We start from the raw sequence: 15,915 nt of genomic DNA on the forward strand, positions 1-15,915 counted from the left end.
CAGCCAAACCTTAGGATTACCAAAATAAGCTATCTGGAAGACCATAAAGAGGAAAGGATGCACTGGTAGGCCAAGGAAGACAGAAGAATCCTCACTGTGGTAAAGAAAAATCCTCAAAGGCTCGTCCAACAGATCAGAACCAGTCTTCAGGAGGCAGGTGTGTCTCTGTCAGAGACTATTTTCCACAGAAGACTTCATGAACAGAAATACAGGCTACACTGCTACATGCTAACCGCTAGTTAGCCACAGAAACAGGATGGACACATTACAGTTTGCGGAAGAAGCTACAGAAAGGAGTTAAAATATTGTTAATGGGAGACGCCACAGGTGATAAAGTTAGCTGGCAGATAATACAATGATTGATTTAAAAAAAACAAAACTTTTTTCTACACTTGGAGTTTTAATTTAACAAGTAAAAGGTTGACAACATTTTAAAGTAATGACAACTGTACATGTGCCCTAGATCTCTGTAAAAGTGCGTTCATGATGATAAATAATTCCCAATATTTCTCCTTCCTTGTAGATTGATAGTAGAAGAAAAAGGCAAATGTCCCTTATATCCTCAGCTTCGTTTGACTGTGTGGTTTCTAATTTATATTTACGGAGGGTGAGGATTCAGATCTGATAAAGTTTATTGGATTGTATTTATCATTTATTGCACCACTCTAAGCTCATGATGACCATATTCAGTTGTTTTATCCTTTTAAAAGGACTTATTCCATTAAAGATGTCACTGTGAACTTAAGTGTTCCTGCAGTTCAGAACGTCTGCAGACGCCTCGAGCGTCCTGCAGCTGACAGCTGAGTTTATGTGTCTGTTTTTGGGCTCCTGCACACACAGTGAGCATTTGTTCAGCTCTCCAGCAGCAGATTTCTGGGTGTTTGGCAGGGAAATGAACAACGTGCCAAAATGGGATTTATGGTTTCGCATATTTGTGTTCATGCAACTCTATCCTTCCTTCCTTCCTCCCTCCCTCCAGTCGACATACGAGAGATCCGGGAGCTGCGGTTGGGGAAGGGCTCCCGTGATTTCGAGCGCTACCCGGAGGAGGCTCGTAAAGTGGACTCCGCCCACTGCTTCATCGTGCTCTACGGCCTGGAGTTTCGCCTCCGGACTCTGAGTGTGGCAGGTCAGTGTGTGTGTGGCGCTTTTGTGTTGTCACAGACACTTTTCCATGTCCTAACGCTTCTACTTGCCACATAATTAAAGGTTAAAGGTCACAGAACATCCCTCTTTTTATTTGTTCTCGTACTCTCTGTTTATTTCTCAACCTAATTCCCTTAAAGGATCACGTGTGCTTCACCGTATATTTTTCTTATTGTACAAATCCAACAAAAAGACCAAAACCAACAGTATGTTCCCCACCATGATCTCACAGCTGAATTAACCCTCTGAGGGGCTCCTTCTGTTCCTCATTATCCCCAGAAGTTCCATTATTTACCCAGAAAACAACCCGTAATCAAAAGCTGAAATTTTTAGTTGACTTTAATTATTATTAATCAAAAAGTTGAAAAAAATATTTTTTAAAGAAAAAAAATGCAAAAAGTCTGCCTGTAACTAAATGTTTCTGCTTTTATATGAAAATCAACATGTTTTTCCACTGTTGATCAGATAAAACACAAGTGTTAATGTGGGCTAAGCCTAACCAACTGTTTACTAATTAAACCTGCAGAAACACCTTCATTTCCACAGAAAGGACTGCTTGAACCATCTCGTTTGCTCTTCTTTTTGTCCTTTACTTTGATGACGTCACCATGAAATGTCATTCCTTCTGGTTGTCTGGTGGGTAGCTTTGCATGCCCCAAAATAAGAATGAGTTGCGCCATCGCTGGCAAACCAGCTGACTTACAAGAGAAAACGTACCTTAAAGCGACAGGAGTTAAAGCAGCACTGGAGAAGTGTCTGATTCTTAAAGGTTTGAGCCTCTGACTTGTTTCTGATTAACTTGTTATGCCTGAAACTGCCCAGCAGCGGCTGGGAGCTGAGATCCAACCTTTGGTTTCGAGCCTGGCACCAAGTCATCCACACATTTTGTCTTAAAAGAGACAAAGCGATAAAGTGTTTGAGTTTCTGCTGTGGTTTCAGTGCAGGATAGCTCAGAGTAAAAACTGAACAGATGGATGCAGAGTTAGCTTCGTTGTTGCTATCAGTAAGTAACAACTGATCAGATCTCCGGTTGAGTCCCGTTCGCTTCGCTTGGATCTGTCGGTGAGGTCGCCGATGTGCAGGTTTATGATCATGGAAAGAATACGATCGCCAACATTTCTCCTGCTTTGTTGGCTGTAAATCTGAGGAGACTGAAGTTGGGGTTGACTCCTGTCATGAAACCAAGTTCATATACTCCACACATGGAATGAGAGATGCACAACGTTTCGTTATTTCTCAGAGATTTAAATGTAAGTCTTATCGTTAATGTTGAGGTTATCATGATGATCTCAGTTTAGGAGGATCAGTCTGGGACATTCCCGCCGTGACGGGCGGATCACACATGGAATCGCACTTCTGACACCGTTTTGTTGTGGACATTTCCATATGTGACTCAGAATAAACAGAAAAACAACTTTACATACAGTATAAAAGTTTCCCTTCATGTTTTAAGCAGCCACTCTGTGCTTTTCTGTGACCTTAAATAGATTTGAAAGAATTGACTACAAAGGAATGCTGCAAACAAGCTTGTGGGCAAAAAAAGGAACTTGGTCTACGAGGCTTTGGTCCGTTTGGTGAATCTGCAGCTTTACTGGTTTAAATGTACAATTGCAGCCTCGTGTATTAACTTTAAAAGTTAAAGAAACTTGAATAAATAAAACAAAGACAAGTTATGCTTTCACATAGAAGAACAAAAAGACATGTTGTATAGATTTATAGCGAATGTTCTGTGAGCCCAACTTACAGGAGGTAACTCATCTGGGCCAAATGAGGCCCACTGAGGACCTAAATCTGAAAAAGATATCAGGTTTCAGTAAAGTCACAGCGGGACACTGTTGTTGTTAGACCAGAGCAAATAGTGTGTTTCCTGGGGACTATTTTCTCAGGCGGATTGATCTACATTTGGTCATCTGGGCGAGTGTAAACAGCAGAATGTGTGTTTCTGGTAATAAAGAACAAGATGAGCTCATTTTTATCTCCTCAAACTATCACCCAGACACTTCTGATGAGGATGTAGTTCATTTTAAGATAAAACGATCTCAGTGCAACTTGGAACAAAACTTTTGTTTCTGTGTCTGTGCTTTTGCAGCCTTTAGTGAAGAGGAGGTCAACATGTGGATCACGGGACTCAACTGGCTGATGATCGACACCCAGAGAGCGCCGGCGCCGCAGCAGATAGACAGGTGTGGTTACCCGAACAGATCCTGTCCTGAATCCTTAGTGAGACTCTGATTATTCCTGCTCGAGGATCGAAGAGGTGAATCCGTCTTTTATCAGACAGACTGAGGTCTGATCACAGGATCCCTGTAGGTTTATCCCAAAGGGACAAATCGCTGATCTTCTTCATGATTTCTGATCAGCACCTGAGCATTAGAGGGTGTGTAAGACTCTTATAACACTGAATAATTTATTTTTTAATCCACAAAATTAAACCACTACTCAAAAACAGTTTGTTTTAGCACATTGATGTGGCAATAATGGCTCCACAGCACCCTTTGAAAATCCCAACAGAGCGTTACAGCTCCTAAGAATCCCAGATAAGAGCATCTTGAGCTGTTTAACATGCATCTGCAAAAATAAACTCCACCTGGATTTAACAAAGAGCCTCCTTTTGGAAAAGTACTGAGTTAAGAACTGTCCAACACAACCTGGAAACCCTCCAAGGATAGTGGTGAACCATCATCTTTGAGGAAGAAATGTGGTCGGGAGACAGTTTTTGTGTTTCATAGTGATAGTAAGAGCATTTCTGCACAATGTGGAAGTAACTCGAGCTGTGTAGCCTAAAGAAAATCACTTATAAGTGAGGATAATCATAATTTGAGAGAGCTCAAAGTTTGGACCCTAAAGCAGTGGTAATGTCAGCTGACTACCTGAATATACTGTTCAACCAGCTCTTTCCAGTCCAGACCTTAACTCTGTTGATAATCTTTGAGATGTTCTGAACTAGACTTTTCCACAGTGGTCTGACTATGCAGCGCTGCATACGCTCATCAAAATGTTGCCATAGTGATGAAAGCTAAAGCTGGTCTCAGGTGATGAGGATACAGAGGCTCGGGGACCAGCATCCATCTTCAGTTAAATGTCAGGAGAAGTCAAACTTCACATATGTTTTTAATACAGTTTGATTGAATTAACTCAAAACTGAAAGGAAAATATTTTAGTTGAAAGCATATCCTCATATAGTTGAGGTGTGGTTTGACTATTGTTCTCCTTGTTATCTCTGCCTCACATCCCCTCTGTGACTCGAGAGGTTTTCTTTATTTACATGGAAGGCTGGACAGAAAGATGTTGGACAACGAGCATGAATGGCTTCCCATCTGAAGGCTTCATTGACATCCCAATAAAGATCATTTTGGCAAAACATATTTTTAGCCGTCTCATGTGTCACCTGAGCCACCCTCAGGGTATAAATACAGACAACTCACATGGTCCTTTAATGCAGCCCACCCAGATGTTAGACAGCTATTACAGCACTTATAGTTGTGATGATTATTTATATAGCAACTTTAAAAATAAAGCATTAATAAATCCAATAAATCAGCCAGTTAAAAGTTGAAAGGTGAGTCTGAACACGGCGCAGTGGCGTGACACGTGTGACTGCACTCACAGACGAACATCTGGCTGCTGAAGAGAAGTGGCGATCTGGGCGAGGAGTCGGAGGAGAGAAAAAATATTTGTTTTGGGATGAAAATATTTACTGCAGATGAACGTGCGGAGGCTGTTTTTGGCTTCTGTGGTGAAAACAGCAGAACACAGCGAGGTTGTGAAGGAGAAAGACAGGTTTGTTGCAGCCAGAATGTGAGAATGGTCGGAGGAAATGAAATGGCTAATTCTGTCTGTTTACGAAGTTGTGTAAACCGTCGGGGGAGAGGCTTCATCAACTGAACCGGAGGTCGTTTTTGCTGAATGTTAAAAGAACAGACGGGTTTTATTCAGACTCTATCATTTCAAATAAAGCTGCTCACGTTCTGTGAAAAGAAATCTGAACTCTTTTAGGACTCAGGCCTGTTTGTGGGTGTTTCCAGTGAGATTAGTTACATCCTAATTGGTCTACTGTGATTAAATAGTGTGGCCTTCCAGTGTGTGTGTGTACTGTTTTTGCCATTTTCCATTAACGATTCACCACATGTCTTTACAACAGTCAACCTTGGGTTGACTTTGGGTGCTGTCCAGTCATAAAGTGGAGGCTTATTAGTCTAATGTCACTAAATTTCCCACCAATTTTCCAGGGGTTTGGTTTCTCATGAATACCAGATATTCATCAGTGATTCAGGACACTTGAATTAAAAATGCAGATTTAATACTAAAGTGCTTTGCACAGGTGTACAAAAGTCCTTTATATTTTCCAGACTTTCTTGTAATCTTTTAAAGTGATCTCAAACAATAGTTCTCCAGGTTTCCTTTGGACTTTGGCTGCTTTTTCACTCATTTTCAGTCCAGGAAAAAGGCTCCTAACTCAAGGGATGAACCAGTGTTGTGTCGACACAGAACAGACAACTTAGCAAAGAAGCCATTTTAAATTGGATCTTTAGACACTTTATTAGCAGCAGCCTGTCACAGAGACACATCATTTGTTCCCATTTCTTTAGTTGCATCTATGAAAAACAGCAAAGATAACACAGTTTGACAGACAGAAAATAGGATTTCTGCAGCAACAAGGTAATTCCCAAAGAGCTATTAGCTGAAAACTAACAGAAGCTAGTTGTGTTTGTCAAGAGCTTAACATTCTTAACATAATGTTGGGAAAAAAAGCATTTGAGTTTACTGAGATTCTGTCTCAGAAAACAGCCTAAAAGTTGTGATTTCAGCCAACAAAGTCAACAGCTTCAGTATATTAGAAGATGCTTTTTTCTTCTGTGAAAGATTGACTTATTTCTTGCCGGCTTTATTGAGGATTTTGTCATTTTGTTGCTTACACCCTAAAGTTTTAAGCAGTAAACAAAAAAAGAGTCATTATTTGTAAATGCTGAGAACTTTGGTTACACTTCATGTTCTGCTTTAGTTTCTGAAATGTCTTCTAATCTGTTTCCAGCAGAGCCTTTCAGCTGTGAGCAGTCACTCGTTTACTTCTTTTAACATCCTCTCCCTCTGCAGGTGGCTCAGGAAACAGTTTGAAATCATGGACAGGACTCACGAGGGCAGGTGGGTGACACACCACAAACATCCATAACTGCTTTTTACAGCCCGATCAGCACCACAACCGACTCTCAGAAACTTTTTCTCCAACCTTGTTACTCAATCCTCCGTCACTCTGAGCACTCCTGACATGCAGCAGTACTTCTTTATGTCTGTTGGACTCGGTTCCCAACATTTCTGCTTAAAAAGCCTACTCTGTCTGAACTCTGGTCAAGTTGAGAACTCGGTTATCTAAACGAGTCTTTGATTTACCCTCATTGAACTATCTTTTCTATCCAAATCAGTCCAGCTTTAAGAGTGGACTCCACAGTGACAGCTCAACTGTTAGATCTCTCTTCAGCTTGTGACTTGTAAGTCCTTTCCATCCGACTCTCTGTATTCTCTGAGATAGATCTCAGATATGGCAGACACTTGTTTTGAAACATTCCTGACTGGTCATTTGTTCAAGTTGTCATGGTAAAGAAAAATGTCTGATTGCTTCTCCACAACGAACTGGGACCCGTTTTCAGCCTTTCTTTCTGACACCACTCTAACTAAACCTCTCCAAGACTGAGCTAAAGGTCATCCCAGGCAGCCAGTCCATCCAACACGATATTAACTCGAAAATGTCCTCAACTTTGTTCCCAACAAAGGCTTTAAAACTTGTCCACTTGTCCTTTTCTGATTCAGCTTGATTACAATCGGCCTGACGGCACATAGGATGCACATAGAAAAGATATATTTCAATTGCTTAAAATATTTAATCACTGTTAATCACATGATAGTCCATAGTTAACTCGTGATTAATCACATAGTTTGTTCATAGTTAACTGTGCATATTTAATTCATGATTATTTGTATGTTTGTCCATAGTTAACTCATGATTAATTGCATTATTGTCCAGTGTTGTTACAGTTAATAGCATGGTTGTCCATAGTTAACTCGTGGTTAATCACATAGTTCGTTCATAGTTAACTTTGCATATTTAACTCATGATTAATCGCATCCATATCAATCATTGTCCATAGTTAACTCACAGTTAAACACATGAATGACCTTAGTTAACTCACAATCTTCTTTTATCTTTCATTATATTTTAAATGCACCTTAAAGGAATATTTAATACCTTTATCAACATAGGAGCAGACAAACTTTCTTGCTTTATGTCAGTGCCAATTATATTTATTCTTCCAACAATCCAAAACAAATTGTCCCGACAAATCCTGTCCAGAACATCCGTGAGCATTCTCAAAAAAAAAAAAAGTGTGGGAAAATGAAGCCCTACAAGCAACAACAGAAGAGCTCCTGGATGTAACATTCACACAACAGGAAACCGTTACTTTTGAAGACTAAAATGAGGGTTTTTTGACACATTTTTATTAAAGAATTATTGCCCATTCAAAGATTGTGTGATGAAGCGCTGAAATACTTTAAAACTGTTCAGTTATTTTCATTATGCACATTTCATTCCTTCCCTGGAATTAAAGGGAATATTAATCAAAAATAATCATTATTAGCCATCAATTAAATTAGTGAACATTGAACTCCACTGTCAACCCATGGCTGCCTGAATTAAAGTCATGTGACTAATGCTGCCTACAACGTGGCCTCTGGGTCTGCTGTAAGCTGTTTAATCTCAGTCCTGCAGTTTGAGGCTCCTTCTGGACCTCTGTGTTCCTCTCAGTAACCTCGTCTGGTGCAGCTTTCCTTACAAACAAGGCTGTCTGAATCCAGAATGCAATCAGAACAGGGGTGTCCCTCTATAAAATCTCTTCAAGACATCTCTTTAAAGAACACCTCCTCTCCCAACACATCTAAGCCACACTTCATTAACTGCTCTACTTCTATTCTTTCCTTTTAAAAACAGTTACAGCCTACACCAGGGTTTCTTACTGTACTGAAACTTGAATGCTGTTCCTCACTTGTAAACGCGTCACAAAGCCTTTTAAAGTGTGGCCTGTGATGGATGCCTTGCAGGAGTTGGGATGTGCAGGTGAAACCAGATCCAGGTGTCTTCAGAGAGCGTCCTACGCTCCTGTCAGGGAGCTGCCCTACACGTGCACGCTCTCATGTCCTCGTGCTTGCATTGGTGAGTCCAGGCTTCTGTTTGGGTGGTGGCCTTTCCAGGACAAACAGCCTGCCACCGCCTGATAAGAAGCAGGAAGTGATGCGATGGGCTGGGAGAGGGCAACTTCCTGTTTCTTGTGAAAATAGTAACGGCAGCCAGACAGAGAGGAGTGAGGTGGCGCGGCTCAAACCTGGCAGAAATGGCGGTCGATGACCCCAAAAGATCCTCACCTCAGATCTCCACCTGCTTTTCTTGCTTCCTTCCTTGTTCTGTTACTGATGGTTCCATGTGTTTTGTTAATCATGGAGTAATTATCCAGAGACACAGACGGCAGCTCAACAGAAGCAACTGCAACAACCCACCTGCAAACATCCTGTTGGGTCCAAAGAGTTCTCAGTGTTTAAAAGATTAGGTTTGAACTAAATCTTCCTCTCGGAAACTCTGTATCTGAACTCAGGCTGTTGGAACGTGTCGCCCCTCTGATGCCTGCCATCACTCAGATGTATTGAGATGGACAGATACAGCAATGCTTCTCACATCTGAAATATATCCCTCATGGCCTTCTCATGCAAAGTTTATGCATGACGTTTCTGACCTTGCCCAGTGCAAACTGACGGGCACTTTGAATTGGTCGTGCATCTTCTGATTTATTTATTTTTTAACCTGTCACGTACTATACAAGTGAAAAACAGGAAGAGTTGGAGGGAAGGGTGTGTGAGCAGACTTATCTCTGCAGGCATCTACAGGCTAAGCTGATCAAAACCCCTGAAGTCTTTGGAAATGCATCCTTAAAAGAATCCTGAGTGACTTCTTCTAGATGTCTATATTAATGGTTGTCCATAGAGTCCAGCGCCCTTTGATTGCCGTTTTAAACTGGTGTTTAGCTCCTGTAACCACAGACGAGTCGAGCATTTACCACCAGTTTCCTTAGAACGACTGATGGGACACCTCCAACTGCAAATATTGTTCCTAAACTTCCTGTAGTTGCAGATAGGTTCATTTTATTTAGTTGCTTTTCGTGCTGGTTGTGCTCTTTCAGTGTTTTGCTCCTTTTATGCACTCGCCCTTGAACAGTGAAGCCAAGGGACAGGAATGATCTTATGTTTTACCGTCATCCACACTGCTAATGCATTTTGATAAACTGTGTTTCTTTTCTTTTTCTTCTCCTCACCAGCATCACAGTGAAGGAGGTCAAAGCTCTGCTGCCTCAGATCAACTTCAGAGTTCCAAACATGCGCTTTCTCAAAGACAAGCTGCAGGTCAGAAACTTCTTTTTTAATGTTTTTCCCAGATGCAGCTCCTCTTCCTCTGTGAATTTCTAATCCTGCGTGTTCGACTCGCCTCACACTAACTCACGTCTTCTCGGTTTCCGCAGGAGGTGGAGGCAAAGAGTGAACTGTCCTACCCCAACTTTGCACAGCTCTACAGAACACTTATGTTCGATGCTCAGAGGAGTGTGAGTGTCAGACTATTTCCGATGGTTTCTCCGATCATGTGAACAATTTCAGATGACGCTGTGCTTTGTAGCTGTCTTTGATGAAGAGCAGTTTCTTTTAAAATGTCACATTAAAGAAGAAGTTAGTGGAGACTGGCAGCCTGCAAGTCATGTTTTTGTCTTGAAGTTAATGGAAAACAATGACTGTGAAAAAGATTAACGTTTTACTTGGCAACCAACTGTTTTAGAGGTCATTTCAGGGTTTTGTCCTTTCGATGACTGTTTTATTTTTCTTTGAAAGCAACGTTTCAGTATGTCAGAATTACCCTTCAGTGCTTTGTTGGAGGAACTTCACCATCACTTGTATGATAGTTTTCACCTCTGCCCTCGCAGCACACCACGCTCACTTTGTCCTTTTCTGTTTATGCTTCACCTGGCCCCCTCCCACCTGTCCATCACCTGGTTCCTCCCCCTTTTTCCTCAGATTATTGAGCAGCTGGAGCTCTCCTTTCCCCTGCGGTGAGTCCCTCCACCTTCACTTCCATCCTCCTCTGTGTCCAGTCCTCCCTCCTCACATCCCCACCGTTGCCCGTCTACCTGTCCAGCCTCTCTTTATCAGTTTATCAAGAAGGCTCTGGCTTTCAAAAAATGTTTCCATGTGTTTTTGCCATTTTAATAGTCCTTAAATGTTTCTTTTTTTGGTTGAATGAATGTGAAACATTTTCTTAATGTTATGGGACATTAACCTTAAAAAATGGCACAATTAGTCAGCTAATGTATCACGTCTCCATTCTCATTCAGCTTTACTTGAGCACAGCTTTCGCTCCTCTGTGATTTAACAGCTTGAAATTGGTTTTATTTCAGAAATGTAGACCGACCTGAGCTCTGTCAGATCTCCCTTTATGACTTTCAGAAGTTTTTACAGATGGACCAGAAGGTACCGTGGAAATTCAGCACGCATAAGCACAAAACACGAAATGCTCCCTGAAACGGCGTTGTGCTTACTTTTCTTTTTCCGGCTCGTCTCAGGAGTCCTGGGCGTCGGATCTGAGTCGTGTCAGAGAGTTTCTCATGGGGTACATGAGGGCGGGGCCCCAGCCGGAGCCGATGCTACAACTGGATGAGGTGACACACTGCTGAGAGGCGCAAAAAACTGACAGAAGCTTTGAAGATTTTCACCTACCTTTTTTTCCTCTGCTTTTCCAGTTCCTGACCTTCCTGTTCTCCAAGGAGAACTCTGTGTGTGACGCCCGACTTTCACCCGTCGTTCCAGAAGACATGAAAAGGCCGCTGTCTCAGTACTGGATATCCTCCTCGCACAACACGTAAGTCTTTGAATCTTTCAGTCCAGGTACCTGTGTCCAGCTCCTGGAACTTGGGTGTGACTGATGCTAAGAACTGAGCCGATAGTCACTCCTTGCTGTGGGAGGGAGAGTGAGAACCTTCTTTCTTGTTGTGCCTTTGTGCAACAAAATATAACAAGTAGATAAATTTTTTAATGCTAACAGCTCATATTTCAGACCCAGAGCAGGCACAGGTTTGTACTCTTTTTGTACAGGTTTTTTTTATTGTACTGAAAGGAACTTCAGTTCTGTGATTAGAACACTAAGAGCAGATGTATCGACACAAATCTCATCCAATCTTTGCTTTATCACATTTAGCCAAGCCCCATCAGATCCAGAAGAGGCTCCAGATCGTTCATATTGCAGCTTGTGTCTGTGGCATTAACTTGTTGTTAGCCTCAACATCGCTTCATGTTAAAGTCAAGTTCACTTCAGCGTATTTTCTGTGCTCTGAAATCCTCAAAACATGGTTCAAATTTTGCTTCTCGCTCTCCATCTTGGTCTTTTTAAGTCAGGGTGGAAAATAAAACACTGATGGATGAAAATTCACATTTTTGAAGCCTAATAACTGTTTGATATTGCAGTTGTTTTTTAAATGGTCACAATCAGGAGTTAATACATCTAATTACACCACAGACTAGACTTTCTTTCTTTTCTGTTGGAGCTAACACTTTGTGGCTTTATTTAGCATTTTAAAGCAGTTCAACATTGGCCTCACTGAGAACAGTACGTTGAACACACATGAACACATGAACACATGAACCTAGGAGCTGTTAACTAGCTAACAGCTTAGCCAAGTCTCAGCCGCTGAACTGAATAATTCATTAATAACTTTTGCTGCATAAAGAAATTAAATAATTCCTTGTAACTGAAGCAGCCTCTGCCTGAACACACCTCAGTGTTTGATCAATGTGTTGTGTAGTATTTTTGATCATACTTTTGATCATCCAGGGGCTTCAAAGCAGTCTTCTTTATCAGTTTGTTAAGAACCGCAGATTAACAGTGAAGATGGGACTGCTTGATGTTTTTCAGACACATATTGGCCTCATTTAGGCTACTTTACTCACTTACAGTTACAGTTCCAGCACTGTCATGGGTTATGTAGTCCAGATGTGTTTGAGTTCCACATGTATCCCAAAGGAACATGTGGAAACAGGCCGTGCTTCATGGATATGTAAACGCGTTTGGGCAGCCACACTCAGCATGAGTCAATGCCGTCACTTAAGGTGAAATGTGGTCAACTGAAGATTTGGGCTATAACCTTCTTTGCTATCTATGTCTTTCCATTTCATTTAATTATTTCGACCCGTGCAGACATGAAGTCATTTACCACTCTGAAAAAGCAGTATTCCTCTACATGATTAGTCTTTCGTGGGTTTGTTCTTTCAGCTACCTGACGGGTGACCAGTTTTCCAGCGAGTCATCTCTGGAAGCCTACGCTCGCTGTCTGAGGATGGGCTGCCGCTGTATCGAACGTAAGACAGACAAACGCACTTTGTGATTTTGGAGGTTTTTGATTTGTTTCGTTGATCTTTACCACAATTCACGGGCAGTGTTGTCTGCTGATGCTTGAGGACTTCTTCTTGCTCTGTGACAACAGCTAAGTTTCAACAGAAGCTCCAAGCTTAACTCTGTTTGATTGTGTGTTTTGGGATGTCAGTGGACTGCTGGGATGGTCCTGACGACCTGCCAATCATCTACCACGGCCACACTTTGACGTCAAAAATCAAATTCCTGGATGTATTGTACACCATCAAAGAACATGCCTTTGTCACATCAGAGTGAGTTCATGATAACTCCATTTATTTCACGACAGCTTTTTATCTGCTCACGTTTCCTCGTGAAATCACACTAATCTCTCCAAAGTGAATGCTGTTCTTCAACTGACGCATTTAAAAGAAATCCTGCTGCACCTGTGCAGGTATCCTGTGATCCTGTCCATCGAGGACCACTGCAGTGTGGTCCAACAGAGGAACATGGCCACACACTTTAAGAAGGTTTTTGGAGACCTGCTGCTCACCAAGCCAGTCGACAACAGTGCAGATGAGCTTCCCTCGCCTTACCAGCTCAGGAGGAAGATCCTCATCAAGGTGCGCCCATCAACACAAACTGGTGTATGAGGCTTATCTGCCAATAAGTGACTGCTGCAGCTCAGTGTGTCTCCTTTTATCGTGTCACAGCACAAAAAGCTGGTGGAAGGAACCCTGTATGAAGAGGTGACGTCAGCCAGCTATTCTGAAAACGACATCAGTAACTCGCTGAAGAATGGCATCCTTTACCTGGAGGACCCCATCGACCACGTGGGTGTCTTACATGAGAAAATATTCAAATAAGTGTGGATTATCTGAAGTTAATGTTACTGAAATGTGTTTCTGTGTGGGATTTACAGACATGGACGCCACACTACTTTGTCCTTACCAGTAATAAGATTTACTATTCAGAGGAGACATCTCACTACCAGACAGCTGATGAAGAGGAAGACGATGACGGAAAGGAGGTAAGCAGATGAGAAGGGGGGGGGGGGGGGGGGGGGGGGGGGCTTTATGTCGTATAGCCTTCTTGGTTAAGGTTAATGATCTAAGTTTACTCCAGATAAACAAACAAAATGAAGACCTAGCTTAAAATATCCTGAATATAATTTGCACAAACACATTAAGCATACTGTAGGAGATCCTTTTTAACTGTGAAGTAAAATGATCCTCATGCAGCCGCTTCTCCTCCTCTGCAACCCATCAGGAGTGTAACAACAACGAGCAGCACTGTGCAGAGCGCTGGTTCCATGGAAAGCTCGGTGGAGGTCGCGACGGTCGGCAGGTGGCTGAGAAGCTCCTGCAGGAGTACTGCGAGGGCGGAGCCAAAGACGGCACATTCCTGGTGCGGGAGAGCGAGACGTTTGTCGGAGATTACACCCTGTCCTTCTGGTCAGTATTTTCTGCCACAACCAGTAGGAAAATATGAGTATAAAGTGTGACGTTTGGCACAAAATTAATTCTTAATAGAAAATCAACCTGTGGCTGCAGAACCAGCCCCGATCATCAGCCCTCCACCACCGTGCTTGACAGCTGGTATGAGGTGTTTGTGCTGATATGCTGTGTTTGGTTTCCTCCAAACGTGCTGCTGTGCATTAGGACCAAACATCTCCACTTTGCTCTGGTCTGTCCAAAGGACATTGTTCCAGAAGTCTTGTGCTTTGTTCAGATGCAGCTTTGCAAACCTAAGCTGTGCTGCCATGTTCTTTTAAGAGAGAAGAGGCTTTCTCCTGCAGCCCTTCCAAACAAGCCATCCTTGTTCAGTCTTTTTCTAACTGTGCTGTCATGACCTTTAACCTTTAACATGCTAACTGAGGCCTGTAGAGTCTGAGATGTAGCTCTGGGCTTTTTCACCTTGGGGTGAACTTGCTGGGACGTCCACTCCTGGGAAGATTGACAGCTGTCCTGAATGTTTTCCACTTGTGAATAATCTTTCTCTCTGTAGAATGATGGACTCCAGATAGTCTGGAAATGGCCTTATAACCCTTCCCAGATTGATGGGCAGCAACAGTTGCTTCTCTAAGATCATTGCTGATGTCTTTCCTCCTTGGCATCGTGTTAAAACACACCTGAAAACTGACAGAACTTCTGCTTTTATAGAGCTGCTCACACTGACTGATGATCAGTTAATCAGAGCATTGATCAGCAGCAGCTGGCTGCTTCTTATCGTCTCAATCTCTATGGAAGCAGTAAGGATGGAGTTAGTTTTTCATACACTGCATTTATGCTTAGCTTTTGTTAAATAATGACAGTGTAACATGTCAGGTGTTGTTGTCAGGTTATATAAACTTTAATTTTAACAGCTGGAGAGGATCAGATGATGTCTTGTCATGTTTGCACTTGTATATAAAACCTTAGAAATTAGAGAGGGTGTACTTTCCATTTCATATGACTGTAAATAAGGTACGTCTAAAAGGATAATGTTTCTTTACAGCCTGAGTGCCCACAAACAGAAATTTATTTTTTATTTTAGATAATGAAAAAACATCTCAGCTTAAAACAAGTCCAATGATTGCTTTTCTTCAGCAGAACAAAGCTCTAAACTGTCTCCTGTTCCTCCTCCAGGCGTTCTGGTCGAGTCCAGCACTGCAGGATCCACTCACGCCAGGAGTCTGGCTCCACCCGCTTCTACCTGACGGACAACCTGGTGTTCGACAGCCTCTATCGCCTCATCTGCCACTACAGAGACACGCCACTGCGCTGCAATGAGTTTGAGATGAGGCTGGGCAGCCCTGTGCCACAACCCAACGCACACGAGAGCAGAGAGTAAGTGGAAACTTCAGTGGTGGAGGCATCGTGCAGATTCTGTAGTCAAAGCTCTGTCAGAAATATGTATTTGATATATAATATTATGAAATGGTCAATTTTTAAAAAAAGTTTCACTATTAGAGGTTTTTTAGATTCTGTTATGAATTAAATATTGATTTATGAGATCTTGAAATCATTCAATCATGTTTTTATTTGCATTTTCCCAACTTTCTCTGGGATTTGGGTTGTAAGCCACGTCAGAACGAAGCTGCAGTCTTTGTTAAACTCTCAGGAAGCTGAATTCAGGCCTTAAGTGAAACCGATGATGCTGCTTTGTGAGAAAAACGTTTCCTGTTCCCCAGGTGGTATCACTCCAGTCTGTCCCGCGTCCAGGCTGAACACATGCTGATGCGAGTTCCCAGGGACGGAGCTTTCTTGGTGCGAAAACGCAGCGAACACAACTCCTACGCCATCTCCTTCAGGTAGGACACTACCACACCCTAAAAAACACAAACTCACCTTCATGAGTTT

General features: G+C 42.2%; 1 protein-coding gene across 1 annotated transcript in view; it reads left to right on the top strand.

The window, feature by feature from the left end:
* LOC140311549 (1-phosphatidylinositol 4,5-bisphosphate phosphodiesterase gamma-1-like) overlaps nucleotides 1–15,915 on the top strand; it is a 34,489-nt gene that overhangs the window by 10,083 nt on the left and 8,491 nt on the right. The window contains exons 2-18 of the mRNA XM_072388942.1: nucleotides 980–1,129; nucleotides 3,236–3,329; nucleotides 6,241–6,288; nucleotides 9,504–9,588; nucleotides 9,705–9,785; nucleotides 10,249–10,283; nucleotides 10,629–10,701; nucleotides 10,794–10,889; nucleotides 10,971–11,089; nucleotides 12,497–12,582; nucleotides 12,768–12,888; nucleotides 13,029–13,197; nucleotides 13,288–13,407; nucleotides 13,497–13,604; nucleotides 13,844–14,028; nucleotides 15,202–15,402; nucleotides 15,747–15,866. Coding sequence (XP_072245043.1) covers nucleotides 980–1,129; nucleotides 3,236–3,329; nucleotides 6,241–6,288; nucleotides 9,504–9,588; nucleotides 9,705–9,785; nucleotides 10,249–10,283; nucleotides 10,629–10,701; nucleotides 10,794–10,889; nucleotides 10,971–11,089; nucleotides 12,497–12,582; nucleotides 12,768–12,888; nucleotides 13,029–13,197; nucleotides 13,288–13,407; nucleotides 13,497–13,604; nucleotides 13,844–14,028; nucleotides 15,202–15,402; nucleotides 15,747–15,866 — 1,891 coding nt within the window. The remainder of the gene's footprint in view (nucleotides 1–979; nucleotides 1,130–3,235; nucleotides 3,330–6,240; nucleotides 6,289–9,503; nucleotides 9,589–9,704; nucleotides 9,786–10,248; nucleotides 10,284–10,628; nucleotides 10,702–10,793; nucleotides 10,890–10,970; nucleotides 11,090–12,496; nucleotides 12,583–12,767; nucleotides 12,889–13,028; nucleotides 13,198–13,287; nucleotides 13,408–13,496; nucleotides 13,605–13,843; nucleotides 14,029–15,201; nucleotides 15,403–15,746; nucleotides 15,867–15,915) is intronic.

The sequence above is a fragment of the Leuresthes tenuis genome, unplaced genomic scaffold (assembly GCF_036924035.1).
Source record: "Leuresthes tenuis unplaced genomic scaffold, fLeuTen1.0.hap1 SCAF_7, whole genome shotgun sequence".
NCBI lineage: Eukaryota > Metazoa > Chordata > Actinopteri > Atheriniformes > Atherinopsidae > Leuresthes > Leuresthes tenuis.